The 23,554-nt window shown below is 49.4% G+C and overlaps 2 protein-coding genes across 7 annotated transcripts in view; both read right to left on the reverse strand.

Moving 5' to 3' along the window:
* LOC308496450 (uncharacterized protein) overlaps nucleotides 1-23,554 on the reverse strand; it is a 206,773-nt gene that overhangs the window by 40,071 nt on the left and 143,148 nt on the right. For 2 of the 6 annotated variants that reach the window (XM_081045818.1, XM_081045813.1), the window contains exon 1: nucleotides 14,535-14,705. The exons of 3 other annotated variants lie outside the window; for them this stretch is intronic. The gene's annotated coding sequence lies outside the window, so the exon portion shown is untranslated. Of the gene's footprint in view, nucleotides 1-3,810; nucleotides 3,847-14,534; nucleotides 14,706-23,554 lie in introns of those variants that run through there. One more of the 6 variants, XM_081045817.1, reaches the window with a different exon arrangement.
* On the reverse strand, nucleotides 2,331-4,264 carry SOX1 (SRY-box transcription factor 1). Its single transcript, XM_081045812.1, has one exon. The coding sequence runs from the start codon at nucleotides 3,615-3,617 to the stop codon at nucleotides 2,463-2,465; it is 1,155 nt and encodes a 384-aa protein (XP_080901938.1). The 5' UTR covers nucleotides 3,618-4,264; the 3' UTR covers nucleotides 2,331-2,462.

Genomic DNA, 23,554 nt, shown 5'->3' on the forward strand with positions numbered 1-23,554 from the left:
CCGCTAACTTTTTATAGTTTGAAACATTTCAAGCGTGACCCACATTACTAATATGTGTGATGAGCTAAGACTTACATGCCAAGAGTTGAGAATACATACAAACTTGGACATACACATAAGTGAGTATGGCCACACATGTCCGCCACTTTAGTAAGTGCAGGAAGATGTTGAGATTGGGACCTAGCAAAAGAACTGAAGAGAATCCATTTAATTAACTCTGTGTATTTCAGAGTAAATGTGGCCTGGCCCTCAAACTGGCTAGTGAGTTAACAGAGCATTACAGCACTTCCCAAAGCATCTCCCAGAGGGGACTGTGTGTGGCAATCCACATACATGCAAACACTTTTAGGATCCACTGATTCACAAAGGATCTGATTGCTAACGCAGGAAAAAAAAAGGGGGGGGGACTTTATTATCTTGTTGGGAAGAAGCAGTTGACACCTTTTTTGAAATTTTTGCAATCACTTTAAGGAATAAGTGGTTTAAGCAAAATTATCAAAATGACTCCAAAAAATTACACATGTCAATTGTCAGGTTAGCATTTTACTTAAAGCTATTCTCAAATGCAGGCTGAATTTGGTTCTCATTAACCCACTAGCATAGGCCCATTTTTGAATGGATAGTCTATACTCATTCCAAGACAAGAAAAGATGTTGAGAAAATGAGGGGTTGATGAAATCAACATATTTTGATCTGGGTTAAAGGTTTTTTTTTTTCAAAATATAATTTCACTTTTATGTTGTGACTAATTTCAAAATGTATTTGCTACAGTATAACTTTCAAATGCAATATTTAATGCTGTCAGATTACTTGAAGACAAAGTTTTACAGAAAACTTTAAATTCCAGAAAAAAAACTGCAATGTACCAATTAAACACCTAGAAAAAATATAATTAAAAAATGTAAAGCCTCAAACAACCTCAGATCTCATCAGGAAGAATAAACACCGCATTTTGCATTCACGTCGGTTAGCAACTTGCATCCCTGTTCACGCGGGGTTAAGGGGGTGGCCGATTTTGTGTGTGTGTGAAAATCCAACAAAATTATTTTGCTCTTTCCCAAGGAAAAAGAAGCCCGAGGGAAGGCTGAGGAGCGATGGAGGGGGATCGGTTACAGTACATTTTGGTTCAGAGATTGTGTTTCCTTGAGCCAAATCCGGATAAATTCCACCTGCAATCTTTTTAATTGCAGGGGAATAGGGGGCACCCGTGCCCCTTCCGTGGTCTTTGTCATCCAGCCTCGGACTGGTCCCGCCATTAGGATTTTCTCTCCTGGCGGCGCAGATCCCGGGCCAGCTGGAGGACGCAAAGCCCACAGCAAGGAATCGAAAAACCCGCAGTGGCGGCTCTCAGATGAAAACTCACCAAAGGGCCACAAAATAAAACGATGTTTTTGTAATTATTTCTCATTCTGTATTACCACTGTAAATTCTACAAAATAATCTATAGATTTTAACTTTCTTCCCTTCCACTGAATGAAGCTCCGGGACAATCGTATCCTCTCCCCTGGGGTTCCCTCTCTTTCAGTCCACGCTGATTTCTCCTTCAGATTTACTAATTATATTTTGAGCTCATAAAACATGCATAAAAAATTAGCACGTTTCAAATTTATGGGGGAAAAAACGAGCTTTTCTCTCTCTTAAATTTATTGACTCAAAACTCGATGCATTTTTAAAGGGAGGGTGTCTTTTTCGTTTTTTTAGAAGAAAAGGCTTTTTAGGAAACTATGTACATAAATCTGAATCTCCCTCCCCACGCCGAAACGCCTAAAAATAAAAATTTTACAATGCATTTACAAGAAATAATTACAAAACAACAAAAAAAATTGAAATGCTCAGATACAGAAAAGTTTTACAAAAACCCAGAATATAACGCTGCCATCTGAAAGGGGTGGAAGGATCTTTCTGTATAAATTAACAAACCAATCCAAAAAAGCGATAACAACTACAAAAAAACTTCTAAGTGTTTGGATCTGCCTTACTACATCGATAACAAATGAGAACAGCTCCCAGCACTGGGTCCCGGGAAACCAAAAGCCATCAGGAAGCAATGCAAGATGACAGTGAGCGCGCCGGCGGGATAGAAAAGTTGGAGTCGCCTCTTGCTTGGTTTGGTCTTTGTGTCCCCTTCAGCAAAGAAACGCTATCTGCCTCCTCCGTGAATGATAAATACTGTACAAAAAGTCTCAAGTAAACACCGAAGTTCAGTCTCAAACGCACGACTTTGTCCGCACCTAGCGGTCCCTAGGAGCTCCCGGAAAGGCGAATGGGGGGCTGGTGTGTGTGTGTGTGTGTGTGTGTGTGTGTGTGTGACCTAGTGTTTGTCGCCAGGGTTTTCCTTTTTACAAGAACGTGGAAATGGCTGTACAAAAGCAAGGCTACGCCTGGCCAGGCCGGGCGCCCGGGGCGGGCCTCACGCTCCTCGCCGTGCACGCCCGGTGCGGGCCACAGAGTCCCCCGCGTCCCTAGATGTGCGTCAGGGGCACCGTGCCGTTGACGCCCGCGCCCGCGCCCTGGTAGTGCTGCGGCAGCGAGTGCAGCCGGCTCTGCGCCGCGGCGGCTGCGGCCGCCGCCGGGTCTCCACCCTCGCCCGCCGGCAAGTACATGCTGATCATCTCGCGCAGGTCCCCGGGGCACGGCGCCCGCGAGTGAGCCGGGGCTGGCGGGCTGCCGCTGGGCTCCGACTTGACGAGCGAGCCGAGCGCGCCCAGGGCGCCCGACGACGCGGCCGCTGCCGCCGCCGCCGCCGCCACGGCTGAGTTCTGGTGCGCACCGCCCGCAGCGGCGGCCGCGGCGGCGTAGGGGAGGCCGCCGTAGCCCGAGGGCGAGGCGCTCATGTAGCCCTGCGAGTTGGAGATGGGGCTGTACTGCAGCGCGCCCATGTCGTAACGGTGCATGGGCTGCGGGTTGTGCGGGTGCGCGTGCGGGTGGTGCGGGTGAGGGTGCGCAGGGTGCGCGTGCGGGTGCGCGCCGCCCGCGCCCGGGTGCTGCCCGTAGGCCAGCTGCGCCTCCTGCATCATGGCCGCGGCCGCCGCCGCCGCCGCCACAGAGCCGGGGTAGGCGCCGTTGGCCCAGCCGTTGACGTGCGCGTAGCCGCCGCCCGCCGCGCCACCCGGGCTCTCGAGGCGCTGGCCCACGGCCGCCGCGCCCACACCCACGCCCATGGCCACGGCCGCGCCGCCGCTGCCCGCACCCGCAGCGAGCAGCCCGCCGGCCAGGGAGTACTTGTCCTTCTTGAGCAGCGTCTTGGTCTTGCGGCGCGGTCGGTACTTGTAATCCGGGTGCTCCTTCATGTGCAACGCGCGCAGCCGCTTGGCCTCGTCGATGAATGGCCGTTTCTCGGCTTCGGACATGACCTTCCACTCGGCACCCAGGCGCTTGCTGATCTCCGAGTTGTGCATCTTGGGGTTCTCCTGGGCCATCTTGCGTCTCTGCCCGCGGGACCACACCATAAAGGCGTTCATGGGCCGCTTGACCCGGTCCTGGTTGGCCTTGGCGCCCCCGCCGCCGCCGCCGCCGCCGCCCCCGCCGCCGCCCGCCCCGGCCGGGCCTGACAGGTTCGTGGGGGCCTGGGCGCCGCCAGGCGAGTGCAGGTCGGTCTCCATCATCATGCTGTACATTGGGGCGGCTCGCGGGTTCACCGGCACCGCGCGGAGAGGGCCTGGGGCATAGACGGTCGGGGGGCGGGGAGACGGAGGGGGGGCTCACACGGAGCGAGACTTGGGGGTGGGTGTGTGGGGAGAGGTCTTAGCAGAGAGAAGAAGGGGAGAGGTGGAGGCAAATACAACAAAAAAAGAGGCAAAACACACGCACTCAGCGCCCGTCCGGCTCACAGGTGGAAAGTTTCTCCTCGTGCACAAACCACTTGCGAAAGAGGCTGATGGCCGGAGTCGCCGTCCTCGCCGCCGCCGCCGCCGGGTCGCCCTCGGCAGAGCGGTACAAACAGGTGCAGTCGTGGCCAAGTTGCAGGTGCACTTTTCGGGACGACAGTGATCCGCGGGGCCGGGGCCGGGGATCGCCGCCGCCTCCTCGCCGGCGGCCGCTGCGCGCTGCCTCCTTTCTCCTGCACTTGGTCCTCAGCGGCCTCCAACTCCCGGGCTGCAACTTCTAGCAGGACGGCGCGCCGCGTGCGCTGGGTGTGTGCGGGTCCCAGGTGCCTGGCGGGGAGCGAGGCGCCGAGGGGGGAGCGGAGGGGGCGCCGGGGGGGCGGTACGGTGCAGCGGGGGAGGGGGGCCGGGGGCAGCCGAGGGAGCGCAGGCGCGCAGGGAGGGCCAGGAAGCCGGGGCCGCCGAGCCGGGGACGGGCTGCCCGCTGCCTGCCAAGGGCTGTGGGCTGGGAGCGGAGGCGCACACGGGGCCGACGGCGCGCGGGGCCCAGCAGCCATACGCCGGGCCCGGGCTGCCATTAAATGAGCGCGCCGCGGCCAATGGGAGCTGGCGGCGGCGGTGATTTGCATGGCGCGCTGGCGAGTGACGTGGGGAGGGAGTAGACACAGTGGGCGCGGGCGGCAGAGCGGGGAGGAGGGGAGGAAGGAGGGGGGAGAAGGGGCAGGAAGGAGAGGGGGAAGGAGGCCCGGGAGGGGGTCACAGCCACGCTGGTTCCCGAGCGCGCGCGGCGGCGGCGAACCCCGAGCTCACCCTCGGTTCTCCCCGCCCGCGCGCTCGGAACGATTAACCACAGGATTTAAAAGCTAGACGAAGGAAGACTCATTCGGGGAAGAGGGGGAGGGGGAAAAGGAATACAGCCCCCAGCCAGGTTTAACTGAGCGCCACCGAGACCCTGCAACTCCTCTATCCAGCCCGCCAACTCTGCGCCTTCCAGGAAGGGGAAAGTTGGGGCTGAGGCAGGAACCTTTATCTCAGCTCGGCCCAAGGGCTAGAAAGGAGGGGTGCGATCTTGGGAGCAGGTATCCCCTGCGAGGTTTAGGCAGCTCAGTCCCCCTCGCCTTCCTATGGACGCGTGTTTCGCTGCCGCGTGTGCTGAAGTTCTCCAGTGCCCCCTCTCGTAGGCAAGGCCTTCACAGTCCAGGCCTCAATAATTCCCGTAACAGCGGAGCATTTGTGTCGGGCTTGGCTCCATAGCTTCTTTTAGCATCAGCCCTGAACTTTTTTTTTTTTTTTTTTGGAGGCGAGTCCTTTAATGAGTTTAGGTGTTATAGTCACTTTTCCCAATTTGGCTTCTTCCTCCTAAAAAGGCATTTCTAGGAAGATCGAAAACAAGATCCATCTGGAATCTAATTACTCAACAATAGTTGAAAAAGTTTAAAATCGCGCAAGAATCATGTAGCCCACGCTCTTCTGGAGCGCATCTTCCACAAGCTGTTTGCCTAAGAAATGCGAAAACTACGTGAGCGAAGCGAGGCTCGCCTGAAACCGATTGGGAAAAGTAGGGGCCTGGAGCGACAGGTGCTGTTTTCCTGCATTATGCAAACGAAAGGCCTGGTTCCTGGAATGACTAAGGCATCCACATGCGGTTATAGTTTTTAAACCTCAAAGTGTCTTCGATTCAGGGATGTGAAAGAGATTTCCAAATCCAATCTCAAACACCATTGCGCTCAGGCTATCTTTCCCATCGAGTGATGTAAAAGTGGCCCAGAGACTTCTTGCAGAGAATCTGTTGAGCCCACACACCCCGCCTGCGTCCACATGGAGTAACACGAGCGTCTTCGTGCTTGCTTACTGGAGAGGGAGGTGCTTAGGAGATTGCTGGTGGGTAAAGTAGAGCCTAACCAAGGCCGGTGACTGACCTTGTAATAGAAATAAACATATGATGATCAAAGAGTAGTAATAAGAATCTTTATGTTGGGCAGTGAGTACGCGGATGCCTCTTCTTCGCCCCTCCTGTCTATTAAAATTTTTTTTTGAGGTTGTGAATTTCCTGACCCTATAGCTTGTCCAAGGTACAAGAATAATGCTTTCTTTCCTCTCAAATACTATGATTATTACTGTAGTGTTTTTTATTGCAAAGTTGCTACAGTATGGAATGCAACAAACAGCAAATTGGTCTCTGCAGATTAAACTGCTTTCACTTCAGGCCATTCAGCATTTAATAGTGAACTCATTGAATAATATGTAATTACATTAAAAAGGAAACGTCATTTCATGTTTATTTTTCACTAAATATCTAGGTTATAAACTTGGTTTTCAACTACCTTCTTATTTCACCAATTGAGTTTGTTAAATCTTCTGATTTGTTTCATGCACTACCTCCAAATATCAGTTACATTGTGAATGAACAAAAAAAGAACAAGAATATTGTTTAAGAAAGCTATAGACCCGTTTTTCCTTTGATAATTTTGGAAGCGATGGGTGTGCAGTAAGATCCAGTGTGTTATGGAAAGTCAGCAAGGCTGAAATAAAGGAAATGGTTTACAAATTATAAACTATATTATCCACTTAGCAATTGAAAGATTTCTTTCCTCTGCTTTTCAATTTAGATTTTAAACTAAATAGCCTAAGACCCCCTGAAAATGCTTTGTATGAATCAGGCTTGGCACATTATTTTCCATATCAATGGAGCAATTTATTTTATAAACACCCTGCACTCCAGAGTGCATTGCAGGAATGCTTTATGCTTTGGGGAACTTGGATAGCTGACTTTGAAATGGTCTAGTTTCCTTCTGCCATACTTCTGAAAATTGTTTCCAAATACATTATCCTTGTTTTCTAGAGCATCTAAATAGGAGGTAAATGGTTTAGCCTTGTATAAGATCATGCTACTATTGCTTAGCGTTTGGGGTGCTCTCCGTAAGGCCTTTTTAGTGAGGAGGTGTTCCCTGGGCCCAAGCGAGTGCACACACTATGGGTGCTCACGTGCATAAGTATTAAACCGGAGCTGCAGGTGTAACTTGTTGCCAAGCAATAGATGATTGGCAGCCACCGCCTGTGCCAATTAGGCAGTGGCAGGGCACTGCATACCAGACCTCTCAGTGCCTTCCATCCTGGCACGAAGATTGAGAAACGTCATATCAACTCCTGCTGGTAATGGCTTCTGGGAGCCTCGATTACTTGCTCCTTCTGACCCCTCTCTCCAGTAAATCTTTAAAAATAGAGAAAACAGTCCAAAACCAGTTTGAAAAACACCCATTCTCCCCATTCTGTTTCTCCCTTCTGCCCCCCACTAGGTTGGCAGGATCCTCCTTCAAGCCAAGGACTTTCTCAAAGGCCAGGCACTGGAGGATTTGTTTACTCTTAATTGACCAAGTTTGCTCTCTTGACAACTCAGAAACTTAATTGTGCTACTGTGCTCAAAATGCCAAAGAGAAGATCAGCTTAGAAATATGGATAAGTAAAAATGTTTTCTGTTCTTTCATTAGGTTTCACTTGTGGGCATGATTCTTAAAGAAAATTCAGATCCAAGTCATCATAGAGAAAATTACACACACACGCATATGTATACATGCACGTGTGTACGCAGAATATATGCCTATATATGATTACATACATCTCTATACACAATACATGTATAGATATACATGCGTACATACAGAATGTGTACATATATACATATGTATGCACAAGTTATACACATGCATACGTATATATATATGTGTTCACACAATAATGCATGTTTACATATATATGTACACGCAAAATATATGCATACATATGTATGAGATGTATTTAGACAATTATACAAGAGCCCTTGACTTTCAAATACATTGAGTTATGGACTTAAACACCATTAGCTTAAACTGCCTATATGGAGTAACTAAAACTTGGCTTTTGCCTTCTCCCCTTCCCTGTGGTTGTGCTGAGGAGAAATTTGGGAAGTAAAGGGGGTCACTGGACAGAATCCCCTCCCTGTCCCTAGCAATCTTTACATGAAAGCTAGCTTTCAGGCACCTGCGGGTGACTTTCTGTACCAGCTCCAGTCTCAAGCTCCAGGCAGAGAGATGGACAGATTAGGAGTTCTGGGGAGACTAAGGTCACGTTAGGGAAGCAAAGGAAACGAAAATCTGTCTTTCTCCAGCGTGGCGCCGACGGCCTGTCCTGGTGACACCATCTCTGGGGGATGTGTCCACCTGTACCCGCTGTCCTCCTACAGTTTGGTACCAGTGTCTTCCGAGGCCCCTTGAGGGCTGAGGTCACGTGTAGACACCTCCGTGGATGGACCAGAGCAGTCTTCCAGGCTCTGGTGTCGCCCCAAAGGGCTGAAGTTAGAGTTCTAGGGAAGCAAATCACGAGGTAGCCGCTCATTTCTCCGCAGGGCTTTTGGGAGAGAAAAGAGTGATCTGAGCGAGGAAGACGAGAAGGCAGCAAAGAAAACGCAGGAGAGAGGAAAAGAAGAGGAAGACAGTTCAGTTGGAAGAGGCTTTCGAGGTCTTCTTCGCCAACAGGAGGGCCTCCAACAGGAAGGCTTCCAGCAGGAGGCACAGACGGCGAAGAGGAGGGAGGAGCGCGCGCGTGGGAGGGGACCCCGGCGCGGGGCGGGGTGCGTGCGGCAGGCGGACACCGCGCGGCGGGGCGGAGGCACGGCTTCCCCTCAGAGCCCTGAGGGGCGGGGGGAGCCCAGCCCGCCCGGGTGCGCGACCCCGGCCCAGGCTCCGCGCGCGTCTGCCCTGACCCAGCCGCCACGCGGGCCGCGATCGCCGTCTGCTGGCCGCCGGCGCTCTCGTCGGCCTCGCGGAGCTGTGGGGCCTGAGGCCCTAGCTGTTCGCCGCAGCGCCCCTCTTCAGCTCCAGCAGCCACAATCCCTGTTCCCGGGCTCAGAGCGCGCGTTCGGGTGTTAGCCCGCCTGGACGCGCCGGCAACCGGCCTGGGAGTCGTGGCGGGGGGTGGGCTGGGGTGGGGGTGCTTATCTCTCCCCGGTCCCCGGGCGCTCTCGATCCCCTCCCCACACACACACACACTGAGCCCTAGTCTGGCTAACTTGGCCCATCTGTTCCCAAACATAGTCAAAGCAGCCAAAGTAGCGCAAAAGTTTTTTTGTTGGGTTGTTTTTGTTTTAGAGAGGAAAAAGCATAGTAATAGAAGAGGGGGAAGAGAGGAAGAAGGAAGAGGGGTTTGCTTGCCAGTATGGAACTTCGAGAACATCTGTGCCATTAGGGGCAGCAATAGAACAGGTCTTTGTAGCCTCTCTGAAGTGGGCAAGTCAACCGTCCTCTCTTTCGACTGAAAGCGTCCGGGTGTGGAGGTCTGCTCCAGGAGCCTATGCAGGAAAAGGAAATAAAAGCCCTTCGCCTCGAAAGCAAGCGAGGCCTCCTCTCCAGCGATCAGTGTGAAATCCGTAAATTCTCAGTGAAGAGCAAACAACGCTGTGTGTGCGTGCGTGTGTGTTGTTTTGTGCCTCCTGGCTCTCTGGGTGAAAGCATTTGGAGAATCTCTGGGAGCTTTCGAGTAGGGGCTCACCCTGTGAGCAGTACTCACACATATAATTCAAATTTCACAGCTGACCTGCTCTGAAAACCTCAATCAGCTTCTAATTGAAGGGAAAACAAAATATTGCTTCCCTACAGCAGAGCTAACGATTTAATCATTATATCAGACATTATAGCTTTTAATTAGGCTAATGCTGGTACTGTATGGAAAGAGATAATTCAACACAGTTCTTGATGAATTCTGTAATTGGGTTAACGGAGGAGCAGTTGGGGGAGAGACGTCAATATTCAAGCTGCGTCTGTAGCCACCAGGTTTATGAATGAAAGAGGAAAGACAAGGGGAGGAAAACGCTGGGACCGGAGGGGAGCGTGGCGCACTCCGGCCGGGAGGAGCCGCGGGCGCTCTGGAGGAAGGGAGGCAGGGAAGGGAGCGAAGCTGGGCGCAACGGGGTACCAGGCCTCTCGGCCAGCACCAGCTCCTCCTGCCGTTCGGCCTGCGGGCCGTTCTTTTGCAGGAAACTTCCCGAGAAGAATCGCAGTCCGGCTACTGTCCTGTACACCTGGGTGCTGGGGGCTCCTCGCGGGTGCCCACCCAGCTCAAACCAGTCGGGGCAGAGGACTGGACTGAGCGCATCTTTCCCGCGCAGTTCTGTAGGGTGGCCTTTAAAGATCTGAGCTCTCCACGGGCTTACACCCCCTCCCGCCCCGGCTGAGAGCAGCCCTCGCGGGTCCCTGCCTCTATGGGTGAGATGCGCGCGCGAGCGCGAGGCGCCTGTGGGCACGGGAGGCTGCCCGCATTCTCGTGTCTACACCGATTATTCAGTTTGGCGGGAAACTGGCTCCAGTGGGGGACCCATGCTAGTTCCAAGTAGCATGGCCCAGTTGCCTTAGGCTAAGCCGCTGCCGGACCTTGGGGTGGCAGACAAAGACTGGCAGACGTAGAAGAGCCGAATGCCTTCCTCGACCAGTCACTAAAAGTCCTGCGAAGGGGTGGGTAAGGAAAAAGCCATCAGATTCACCTGCAAAAAGCGAATTGGGCAAGGGGGTGTCCGTGACCCACTTCACCCACTTGCCAACTATGATCTATCCTCGAGGCAGTTTCGGGGGCACCTGGGATCCCGCTAGGCCCGCTGCCACAGACAAGCCGCTCCTCCCCTGGCGCGCAGGGCGGCCAAGATTGCGAAGCAGGGCTGGAAGAGCCCCCCAGTTCGGCCTCCCAGATTTCTAGGACCTGCAAAAGTTATGCTTAAGGCGGCGAATCTGCGCAGGGGAGACTTAATGTTGCCAGAGGAGATGCTTAGGGAGCCTCGGATTTTAAGGAGAAAATACTGGCTCTTCCACAATTTGGATGGGCTTTTTAGAAAGCCACCTGAGTCGCGCCTTCTGCGAGTTTAACTCCATGATTTTAGGGTATGATTTCCATGTACATTTTCTATTTCTACAGCCCCCCTTCTTTTTCTTACTCTATAACTTAATACGTTAGTGCAATATTCTCCTTCAAGATAAATATACTGTATTGTGATTTATCCTTGTCTTATTTTGTCAGTAATTACCACAAAATTAAATGGGTCACTGCTAAAGTTTCATTTACACAAATCTCTGTAATTAACAGTTTGAATACACCTTTTACATTGTACAAAAGTTGTAATTTTCTAACGTGTGTGGTTTTTTATTGTCGAAGAATGCTTGTGTTCAATATGATAATAAGAATACAAAGCATCTCGACTGAGCAGGAGGTGTGTTTAGTTTCTTTCTAAGACTGTAAAGACTTAGCACAGCTCAAACCTTCTGGAATAGGGGAGCTTCCTACGATTTTAATTACAATTTGGAGAATATTAAGGCCTGAGAATGTAGGACATGATTAAGATAAGTCCTAAAGCCAAAATCCTTGCAAGAAACTGAACCAGCCTCTGCAGTTAAACCGACAAACCCAGCAGTCCTGTTTCTCCAGTGCAGGGAGAAGGTGTGGTTTGACATAGAAGGCCGTGGTGACGTGCTTTCCAAAGAGATCAAAAACAGTGTTTCAGGCCCATGCAGTGTCCCAACCCAGTCCAGGTGGGCTGATGACCAGTGGGTGTATGCAAGAAAGAGCTTTGCTTATGAGTAAACACTGCCCTTTCTCCTATTCTTTCTCATTAGCCCCCCAAATAGGAAAGGCATCACTCACAAGAGGAGACAAGTCATAAGGAATTTCTATATGAAAAGAAATAAAGTGAAATCAGAGATGCTTTTTCTTACAGGCCATCTCTGTTATTGCAAATTAGATTAGCTACACAGGCTTCAATATAAACATGACCCGAGGTTCCCGTGAGTGAAAGGACCATCCACTCCAATCTCTCCTTTCATCGAAGCATCTCACATAAATTACATCTTGTCCTTTAATACACTTTTCAATGAGATTAAAACATCACTTTGACACAATTTCAAGCCCTTTCAGTTGCGTGTGTTGCTTACTTCAGAAAACAGCAAACAGGGAAGTGGGTCTGTTGAAATCTTCAGGCAATGGGATTGGGCTCTAGAGCCAGCACTGCTGCCCTGTGCTCTGAGCTGAGAAAGCCCCTTGGCTCCCTTTTGATGCATTTATCTTACCTCACAGGAGCAGAAGGCAGCTGTCCTGCGAGGGGAAACCAGATTTCCCTTCTGTTGGGTGGAGGCCGGGTGACTCTCAGGGTGCGTGGGCCTTTTTGGAGAGCATACTTGTTTATTCATTCAACGATATTTGGGGTGGCAGCCTTTGAGCAGGATGGGGAAGGACCTGCAGCCCACTCCAAAGAGTTCCCAGGGACACACCCCAGGACACTAACCATCCTCGGGATTGGGCACCGTGAAAATGAGATGGAGGAAGGTTTGGCAAATTAAGGAGCGAAAGAGCCCAGTTTTAGAAGACCTTTGAAACCTAATTCTTAACTTAGGGGCAGCAAGGAAAAAGTGGGTGAACATAAGGGAGTTTTCTACAAAAGTGGCTAAAGGGAGATTTCCACCTCTCCATCTGGCTGTTGGGTGCCATCTCTCCCTTTTTGGACTGACTGCTCCTGGACTGGCACCCATGGCTCTCAGGAGTGACCCCAAAAGGACATCCCCTATCAGGCAGCAGGGGAGGGGTATTGGGGACTCAGGGTACAAACTCATTGCGTTTTCTTTATGGTTCAGCTATCTAAAATTGTGTTCAACCTTGAGAAGGCACAGGCGCATTTGCTTCCGGAGAGACTGGTTACCATCCGTCTTTGCAGGTGGTTTGTACCCTCTGCCTCTCAGTTACAGGCCAGCCACCTGGAGCACAGCCCGGCGTAGGGCTCCCAGTTGCCTCCTCTTACGTGTGGGAAGGGAGACAGGGCGCAGCGAATCTCGCTGCCCACGGTTTCCGCAAGTTCCTTGGAGGGCAGCCCCTTCCTTTCGATTCCAATCCTGTGCCACCACCCAGCTGCTGCCTCCCACGTTGGGTTCAGCCTTTTGCTCTATCCTTTTCAGTATTAATGAGGACCCGAACACAAGGCCACCCGGAGATTTTCTGTCATCCTCAGAGAGCACGCGTGGCGTTCCCTATGCGTGCGGTTCTCAGGCCGAGTCACCTGGTCAGCGTCACTTTATGGGTAGAGATGCTGCGCGGAGGGGGAGGGAGAAGGAAACCTGGGAGCACCGAGGGTAAAAGGGGTGGAGGCGGAATCCGTTTATGCGTGGGTCCTGGCCTTAACCGATTGTCCGCAGACACAGTCGAGCACGTCGGGGGACACTGGCCGGCGTGGGAAGTTTCCCTCTTTGCTGGGGGCGGGCGTCGCGGACCCGCCAGGCCGGAGCTGGGGAAAGGGCCTGGAGTAACAATATCGTGGTCCTGGGGGAGAACAGAGCAAGAGCCCTCCCTCATAAACTCCACTGGAGGCAAAAGCCCCGGACCTGGCCTCTTGGGCAGCCTTGCTGTTGGGGCCAGGGCTTCTCGTAGGTCCTCTGCTCCAGCTGGGGAGCCATAAGTGCAGCCCCCCGTGCCTCCGCCTTTCACAAAGGAGCTTCCAGAAACGCGGCCCCACCGCGCTCCTGGAAATCGATGCAGTAAAGCGGGTTTTAATGGGTTAATTGACTGGAGGCTGCTATCGTGTTCAAACACCTGTTTCTTGCAAGGAGAGGCGGGCAGCGCGGTGGTGCTCCGGGTCGATGACTGCCGGCCCCGCCTGGCCCGTCGACTTCAGCACCAGTCACCGCCGAAAATCCATTTCACCTTTGAAACTTCGTGACCTTTCACAGGCCGCTCAAACCCGGGAAATAGGGGGGAAGCGGCGGCCAACCGGTCCGGGTGGGTAGACTACCGGCTGCAGCACCAACGACCGAGGAGCGCGTCGTATGATGGGTACCTTGATGCCGAGCGGGTGCGATTTCGCAGGAGGAGGGAGGACGCACTGAGGGGGACCGGGCACCCCTGTGGGGGTCACCCCATCTAAGGCGGCTTACTCAACAGGCAGGGATTTGGGGCACCTCGGACCCCACCTTGCAGTGCCATGCCCTACGGGGCTGGAAGCAGGCGTTGGCCGCGCCCGCGGAGATCCCGGCCAGGAGCCGGGTCCGGAGGCGCTGAGTGTCAAGGGCTTGCTGCTCATTGATTTTTTTTTTTTTTGTGGCAGTATTAACACAGTCAAGACCGTCGGTCAGTCAAAGTTAAATTGATTCTTTGCCCAAAAACACCTCTCACTAAATGGCACACGCTCAACATGTTAATTTTTAAAACGTAATTTCAAACCGCGTTTTTAGTTCCTAGCGCTGCCGGGTGCGCGCTGCCGAGAGCAGGAGCTGGCGCGCCCAAAGGCCAGGGCGCCGAGCGCCCGGGCTTCCGCGGGGACCGAAGGCGCACAGCCGCAGGAAAAGGGGAGCTGCAGCCCACACGAACCTCTCCCCCAAATCGATGGGCTCTGCCTCCCTCCTCCTCCCCCTAAAGGACGACCTAGAGAGAAACAGAGTCTCGGTCTACTGGGCGGCGGCCAATCCAAAAAGCCGAGGAAGAGGGGAGGAGTGAACCTACAGATAAGAAAATAACAAATGGACCCCGCAAGCGAGTCGGCCCGCGGCGGTCTCCACAGCTACCCACCTGTTCTCTACCGAGGACTAAAGCTGCGGGGGACCTAACGGAAAGTCATCATAGAGACACCGCGCTCCCTCCCAGCACCTTTCCTGCCCCCCCCCACCCCAGCTCCGGGCCAGCTGAGGCCCTCGCGCAAGTTCGAGACACACTTACAGTTAGTTCCTCCTTCAGTCCCAACGGGTCCCCAGGTCGGGGTCCTGCACGGCCGCACCCCCAGCGCGCTGCCCGCGGGCACCTCACCAGTCCCGGCTCCTCGGGACTCAGTGGCCCGCCGGCTCCGCACGCTGAGCGCGCCGCTGCCCTGGGACCCCAGCCCGACCGGCTCCCAGCGGCGCCTGCACCACAGACGCGGGCGCCGGCGCCACGCGCACGCACACTCACACGCACACACTCACACGCGCACCCCGCTCGCACACTCACTGCACACACACACACACACACACACACACACACTCCTCTCTTTCGCGTCGCGCACACCCTCCCAGACACACAAGCTGCAGGCGAGAGAGACAAGAAAATGAAATTTATTATTGATAGAAAAGACTTTAAAGACAATTTCAAGTTATTGTTTCTCTCTGGAAAAAGGGGGATCCCTCCACATAATGAAACGCCTTTTGTGTGGCGCCGAACAATACCAAACAAGTATTCTAATAAATAGCCACTTTTTTGTTCCTACTCGACAGTGAATAGAATTGAGCAGTTGGTTCGCGAGCAGCTGCGACGCCGTTTTGAGCTGGGAGGTGGAGCCGCTTCTCCGGTGCTCCCAGCGCCGCGCCCCAGCCCCTCTCCGCTCGCTCCCCCCTTTCGCTGCCGTCTCCCCTCCCGCAGCCCAGCCGCGGCCCGCGCGCTCCCCCCTTTTCCTGCGCCCTGATCACTAATCGCCTCCAACCTCATCCCCGTCCCGGCCTGGGCAGAGAGATTCCGGTCCAATAAAACTGCAGTGACCTGATAATGGGGAGAAGTCTTCTCCCCCCCCCCCGCCCCCCAATCCCCATAAAATAGTTGTCACTCCTACATCACACAGGCTACCGATTTTCGTCTTAAATTGTTCTCCGGATCCTTTCCCAACGTCTGGGTAGGAAGATGTCAGTGCCTCCACCCGCAGTCCGGAGTCACCTCTGTGGTTTCCTCGGGTTATCAGCGCCGTCCTCCCTCCCCCACTCTCACCCAGCAACGTCTCCGCTCTAGGCTCCCTCCTCTCGGGGACAGAGCTTCAGCTTTGTTCTCCCGCTCAGGGGACACCTTGGCCTAGCTTTTTTCCCCCCCTCTGCTACGTGCTTTTAAACACCCCCCAGCCCCCCTCCCACGCTCGCGCGCCGCCCCTGTGCCTTTGAGACTAATGGCAGCTGCTGAACGAAAGACAGCGTCTAAGGATTAGTGTTGTGGACACAAAACTCTCCAGGTAAAAAGTCAACCAGACCAGGCGTCCTCAAGTTCCCCGCGCAAAGCTGGTGGGGAGCCAGGCGGGACTGTGCCGCCACACCGCCTCTGGGCGCTGACCCTCGCTACGCCCCGACTCCCTCTGCAGGCGGACTCCCTGGCCACCCTTTTGTTGCACCGAGCTGTCCTCCTCGGCGCACCCTCCCGCTCCCCGGGCAGAGGAGGAGGCAGTAGTGCGGGAAGACGCGTGGTCTCTCCTGGTTTCTCTCTCCCTCTCTCTCTCTCTCTCTCTCTCTCTCTCTCTCTCTCTCTCTCTCTCTCTCTCTCACCCCACACACCCCCCCAACCCCTCCCCCTCCCTCCCTCCTCTTCCTCCCTCTCTCTGTCTCTTCTCTTTATTTGTGTGAAGTTATCAGCACTTTGTACTTAACACTAGCACCCTCTGATCCTCTATGGAAATGTATCAAAAGCAACTAACTGCCTTTCTGAAAATGATGACCCCACGTTTTATCCAAAGGGCTTATGACTCCCTCCCACCAGGAGGAAAGATATTTACCAACATTTAATTTTAAAAAGTGCAAGAACAAAACACCTTCAGAGATTGTCAGTCACTTGGTATTCCAGGACGTGGGGTGTGTGTACTTATCTATATATCTTGGACAAATGTATGATTTTTTTTCATTGCTGGCAGCTGCAGTTTTCAGGAGATCTTTGTCTGGCTTTAATTGCAGGGACAAAAAAGCCGCATGACTTTTACTCAATGGACCTTAATGTAGGGAAACACTATGCCATTTGGAAATTATTTCTCAATCTGACTAAGCTACTTAGAAGTGCAGGGAGAGGAGGTAGTGTTTTGGAAATCGCCAAAGAGCTCAGATATTAACTAGGATACTCTTCCTAGCAGCTCGCTTTCCCCAAAGACACGTTGGTGTAACTGTCAAAGGCTAAATAAAGCAGGTATGTTGCTTTACTTGGAGATTATTAGTACTTTTTGAAATCCATTTTTGAGAAATTGTATTCCCAGGAGTTTAATGTAATTTAGTTTTGTCACCCGAGATTTCGGGAACAAGAAGAGAGTAGTGTGTTCGGTCCTTGACATTTTTTTAAAAAACCGGGATTGTTCAGGAATCTCGTGGTGGGAAACAAGGAACCACATTGGAATCAGACCGATTTCAGCAGACACCCTGAAAGATTTTTCCTTTTGTATGGAAAATGGAAACATTTTGGAATCCAGATTTAAAACTTTGACTTATATTTTACATGTTAAATTACTGAAAGATTGGGTACAACATTGCATAAAGCTTCAAAACCAGCAAATACTTGAATGGTTTTTTGTAAGCGGAGCAGCTGCCAGTCAGCTGGCTTTGACAGGCTGCCACAATTTTGTCACTTAATAGTGGGTGTTAGGCTAAGTGCAAAACACTCTGGCAAACAGATGTCAAACCCATATCTCATATCAATGGCGGTTGCGAAGTGGATTTTTAACCCACACGTAGGTCTGGAGCACGGGAACCCAGGTGAACACGGGTGTATAGTGCTGGGAGCGCGAGCACTCGGAATGTCGTGGCCTGGCCCTGGGCGCTGGAAACGCGACCTGGGAATTCTGTAGAACCCAGCCCCTCTCTCGCTCCTGCAAAGGAGGATCGGGGCGAATGCATGGTGCAGGGCCTGGGCGAATGACCGACCCCACCACTGCACTCCTTCATCCCACCCCTTCCCTCCCCGGATTGAGGCAGGTTTGCGGCTCCTGGCGCGCCGAGGCGGGCCGAGAGGGCAGTCCGGACTTCTCCCTCTGGTTTCGCTCTGGGCACTCCCCCAGGCGCCCAGGCCTCTGCTTAGCTAAGTCGGTCTCTGGCAGGACGCCTTGTCCGTGGCCTTAGTAGTGAGGTTGATGGTGGAGACGAATGAAAAGACCCGCTATCACAGTGGAGCCGGCTGGTACAGCCAAGGTCAAACCCGAGGTCGGCAGCCGCGCCAGACCGCAGCGAGGCCCAGAGACACCAGCCGCGTTATCCTCACCGCCCCGAGTCCGGGCGTCTAAGTCGGAATTCGCTTTTCCTCTTTGTTGGTGCGGAGCGAAGGGACCACAAGACGCTCGGAGGAGCGGAGGGCGGAGGCACGCAAAAGAACATCTTCTTTGTTCCGGCGCCCCAGAGGCGGGCCTGGAACTGCCCTCTCTCGCCAGCAAGCTCCCCTTCTCACAGGTCTGAACTGCCCCTGTAGTCTGAGGGACCCAAGCGCCTCAAGAAATGCGCGCCCTTCTCTGGCAGCTCGAAGAGACCCTTGGTATTTCTAGGCCCCGCTCACTATGAATACTTGGGCGTGGTTCCTGGGCACGGTGTCCTGTACTTTCTGCTCTACGCGCAAATCAGTGTAACGGATGGATTATTCCTCCATACGAGTGTGTCTGCCTACTCCCTCAGTCCTAGTCCTCCTCGAAATGTCGCCCCAAATTTTGACCTCTTCATGATGCTTAACTGGTACACAAAACACAGAAGTTCACAAGATCACATTTATTACCTAATGTTATAAGTTAATGCCTGTGTCACAACGGATTATTAACGGTTGTTATATTTTTATAACATGAATTGTATTTGACTTACTGCTTCCCCCACATTTTTCCCTTCCTTTGTATGACCATCCTGCCAGTTCTTCCTTTTTAGAACTTATTCGTGAAGCTTGGAAGGTCAAAATAGAAAATTTTTATTATACTACAAAATGTGATGAAAGGCATATGTGTCAGTATGAAGAATAAAAACAAAATTCTCAGGTCTTTCCCTTGAAGAAAGAAAGCTATGTCACTCTGCTTTGCATATTTCCTCATGATAGGCATTAAAAAAAAAAGACTAAGAATGGTGAGGCTACGACGTACTTTATAATAAATTCAGATCAAAACGCTAATTTTAATTTGCTTTACTATAAGATCAGCCTGAGACCTATTCTCATTTTCCATGAATGCATACACATGAAAAAGGGCTTGAACTAATACCCTCGGTTGTTTCTCATATTCTTATTGATGAAATCCAAGCAAAACACAATTAATGCCCCTTCCCCCAAACCCTATTAAAATATACAGACCAAATATTCTAGTGAGGTGGCACTTTTAGGGTAATCAAAGCTTTTCTGTGTCCATTGATTTTAATTATACTTTAATGGAAAACCAAATGTGTTAACTTTATAAAATCAATTTCACAGGTTTATAGGATTAGTTCTAAATGCACAAAAATGAAAATGTAAGCATGTTCACTTTCTGATTAGAGTTCACTATTTTCACATGTAAAAATATCTGACCTACCTGGGAAAATAGTGGTAAGTATGACTACTTCACAATAGAATCACCTGAAACCTTTTAGGGACATTACAATTGTCCAGGCCCCATCCCAGACCAGCTGACTCAAACTCTTCAAAAACTTACACATTTTCAAAAAAGGCCCAAAGTGATTCTGATTGGAATCGAGAGCTGAAAATCCCTGGCTTAAGCTAGTGTTTCTAAGAAATTACTGGAAAATCCTGAGGAACCACATTGTTTCGCAATTATAATAAGTTGTTTCCCAATTTTATGGAAGAATTATAATGTAAAAACAGTTACTACCGCCCATGTAGACAGAGCTGTAGACATTCCAACATGCTGACATGGAATATGTATGCAGACATGCTCCCATTTACATATAATGTGCCGAGACTGAGCATCTCACAATGATTCCACAGAATCCTGGTTGGTCCTCTGATACACGCCGGCTTTCTGGAAAGGCAGAGTGGTGGGGGAGGGTAAACTGGACAGGTGTCACCTCCTTCTAGGCAACCCTGCCTCATCATGCCAGATATCCGACTTTGAGCTGTAAGGTAGGACTGGGCAAGAAGCAGGTCCTCATTAAGCAGATTTATTAAGATATAAGGAGCTTGCCTCTTTTGAGGGAAGGGCAAGTTACACTTGCTAAATGTAACAGATAGGCAAAACTGTGTAGTGAAAAATGTCCAGTGAGGGTCAGAACAGTGGGGGGAAGGCTTGAAGGATGGAGATGATTCAGGTAGAAAGTGGGAGAAGGAGGGCTTCATTCAGAAGAATGATAACATGATGACAAGTGGGATTCCAGGAGGTGAGACAACTTTCTAAAATCACCCTTAGCAGTGGTTTTGATGTTAGAATTCACCCCCTTGAAAAAATCCTTTAAATTTAAGTTCTACCTACCAACTTTCCATTAAAGATAATAATTTCATGCTCAAAGTAATATTTTTCTATGCCATTTATCCAAGGATTTAAATGGAACTGGTGAGCCATAAAATAATGACTTTTGCTGATTTGTTAAATTTCTGAATTCATGTTTAACTGGACATAAGCTTCCCCTTTCCCATTCTCTCCCAATAGTCAACCCTCAGAGTTAACCAGATGTAATTAGAATCAAATCCACAAGTTGTTGAATAGGAAGACAATACGAATATCAAAATATTTTCTGAATCAGATCTGAAAAGGGCCACTATGTCATTTTATTCTAGTCCTTTAATATAGAACCAGAACTGTAATTATTGGAAGAACTCAGCAAAGGATTAAATATTGTTAGTAGAGAAGAACTTGAATAATTGTCATTAAAAGGAGGAGTATGCTGATATGTACCGTGTTTCCTTGAAAATAAGACCTAGCTGGACCATTAGCTCTAATGCGTCCTTTGGAGCTAAAATTAATATAAGACCCGGTATTATATTACATTATATTACATTATCTTACGTTACGTTACGTTACGTTACATTACATTACATTATATTATATTATATTATATTATAAGACCAGGTCTTATATTATAGTAAAATAAGACTGGGTCTTATATTAATTTTTGCTCCAAAAGATGCATTAGAGCTGATGGTCTGTCTAGATCTTATTTTTGGAGAAACACGGTAGAGGTTGTCAAAAAAAATGTATACACATTTTAAGAAAGAAAAAAACTGTATTAATTGTAATTCTCAATATGTATCAATAACAAAAGATGAATACAAATCACATTTGACTTCTGCAATTACAAGAGGTGCTTAAAGTGGTTACCATCAGCGTCCAGATACTTGCAATTATGGTGAACTACTGCTTGAGCATAGATAACACCTCTTAAAATGTGTATACATTTTTTGGCACCCTCATACATATACATATATACATACTGGGGGTGTCAAAAGAATCTATGCAAGTGGCAGTTTGGTCAATATTGCTTAAGCAGTAGTTTGCCATCATCAGAAGTGTCTGGACGCTGATGGTAACCACTCTGAGCATGTCTTATAATTGCAGAAGTCAAACGTGACTTGTATTCATCTTCTGTATTGGAATATATTGAGTATTACAATTTTAACACATTTTTGGCACCCTCTGTATATACACATATATGAATAAGGAGCTTTCATTCTGTGAATATATATGTATATATATAGGATCTTCTCATTTTCTCAGCCACTAATTAATTCATAATCAAAACAAATTTCCTTTAAAGTTAAAATCACTTTGTAAAGTTTCTAATACTTCAGGTCTCTGCCTGGTCCATGGGTGATGTGCACACGAACAGTCTAGACTAGGCTTTTCAGACTTTGTATAGCAATTTGTATAGATGAGGTCACAGCTCTGTGGGGGGCAGCTGTGTGGAAGAGTGGTAGGTTCATAGTAGATGTGGAGATGTCTACTTGTAAATAGAGTGATTTTGACACGGTCCTTACCGCAGTTCAATCTCACCTGCGCTAGAGCCTGGCTTTGTTCTACTGTTTCATGCTGTGTGACTTGAACACATTACTTAACTTCTCCAATCCTGTCTCCTAATCTGTAGAGTGGGGATATAACTCCTATGTGATAGGACTGTTGTGACAACTAAATGTAAAAGTGCCTGAGATCTAGCTCTCAAAAAAATCACCATGTTATTTAAAGTCCTCTCATTTGGTCTCCCTGTTAGACCCACCCATTGGTTTCTCTGTCAAAGGGGTGTGGTGAATAGAGTGAAATCAGGCCAAGCACCATCTCTTTTCTCCAGGGGAAACCCCACCGGTCTGACCAATGGCTCCCCACTCTAGGTGCTATCCCTTTTCTCCCAGCCAGAGGTGTTTGTTTTTAGGAACCCGGACTCTGTCTACCTTGACATTTCAGTGTGTTCCTTTAAAAACCTAAGATGAATTCTCCTTTCTCAGAACATTTTTAACACCTGCAGTCTGTTATTTGGTACTGTGTCACATGCTGTTTTGTAATCCAATTGGCTTTTTTTTTTTTTTTTTGGGGGGGAAACGGTGACCAAATCTTCAAATCTTATTACTTTCACTGAGAAAGGCCTATTTATTGACAACTTAAAACTCAGTTGGCATACTCAGGTGACTCTGATTTCACAAACTATAGGTTTTAGAGGTCTTACTCCTTCTTTGTTTGGCGACGTTTTTGTTTCCAACTTCATTCATTCATTTTACAAATAGTTACTGCGCTCCTACTGTGCCGAGCACCATGCTGGCCCCACAGACGTGACAGTGAATTAAAGCAGGACGAGCCTGTGTCCTCAAGGAGTGTGCATTCCTCTGGCAGAGAGCAGGTTTGCAGATGGGATTTGGGATGGCTTGGGTTATGCTTCTGGAATAGCCCCTTTCAGTCTTTCTCTGATATACACGTCTTATGGGTTTTTCCTTTCTGCTCTTGTTTTAGTTTTTGTCTCTGGTGATGTATTTCTTTTCCTCTGTTCCTGTTGGATTCCTTGGAGGAAAAAGTTGATAGGACTTTTCTCTGGTTTTGAATCTACATGATGTCAAAGCCTCTGAACAAATCAGTCTAAATTTCAGTTAATTTGTTGTTTGTGAGCTCCGTGCAGGCAAATGCCTGACTATGACGTGGGATGATCACTTCACCTCTTGGGGACCTCAATTTTCCAATTTTAAAAGTAAGGCAGCGGGGCTCATTAGTGTTTGAATTTCCTCTCTGGAGCTAATGCCTTAGAATTCTAGAATTGAATAATGGAATATTTTATCATGGTTTAGACCACCAAGGTTTAATTTCTTGATCTGGGAAGTGGGTATAAAAAGGTACTAGCCTCCCAAGACCAGTGGTGTTCAAAGAGAGATTCAAAAGCTTCTAAAGATGTCAGCTGCTTATTATTACAGAGGAGATCAACTTTGACCCCAGGTCAGTGGGGCAGTACAGTGGACAGAGGAGGGAGTACAATGATAGCCCTCTCGAGATAAGTGCTTCCTGCTATTTGAATTTTGCAGCTCTGGCAGAGTACTGAGTATTAGGAACTCAAAGAGTGATTTCATAAAGAAAAAAAGTGTAGTTTATACCAAAATGGAATAAACCCCCTTTTGAGTAACAACAATCTGCATAAATGCTTTAAGAAAGCCTATAATTATGATAAAAATGTTGCTCAAAGTTAAAATTATGAAGCAATCAAGATTTATAAACAGTCTCTCATCGACTTTTAATCATTCTTTCTTTTTTATATACAAACTGTACACAATATATGGTTGCGATATATCATACTATACATTTTATTTTCAGTAATTTAGCTGAGTAAAATATATGTGAGGTGACATTGAGAAACTAGGTTATATATGCACATGATTATGGGCATATAGCTGCCTACAGTGTACACACACACACACACACACGCTGAGACAGTTAAGCATCTTTTTGGCTAGTATCTTATACAGAAAAAATGCATGCTTTACTGTATCAGAATATCTTTAAAATTTTAATTAACAGAGCTTATTTTGCAACAGTTTGAAAAAAATATGACATGCATATGAGTATTCATTTCTTTTTGCCAAAAAAAAAATATTTTAATCTCCAGATG

This window comes from Rhinolophus hipposideros (genome assembly GCF_964194185.1).
Source record: "Rhinolophus hipposideros genome assembly, chromosome: 4".
NCBI classification, from domain to species: Eukaryota; Metazoa; Chordata; class Mammalia; order Chiroptera; family Rhinolophidae; genus Rhinolophus; species Rhinolophus hipposideros.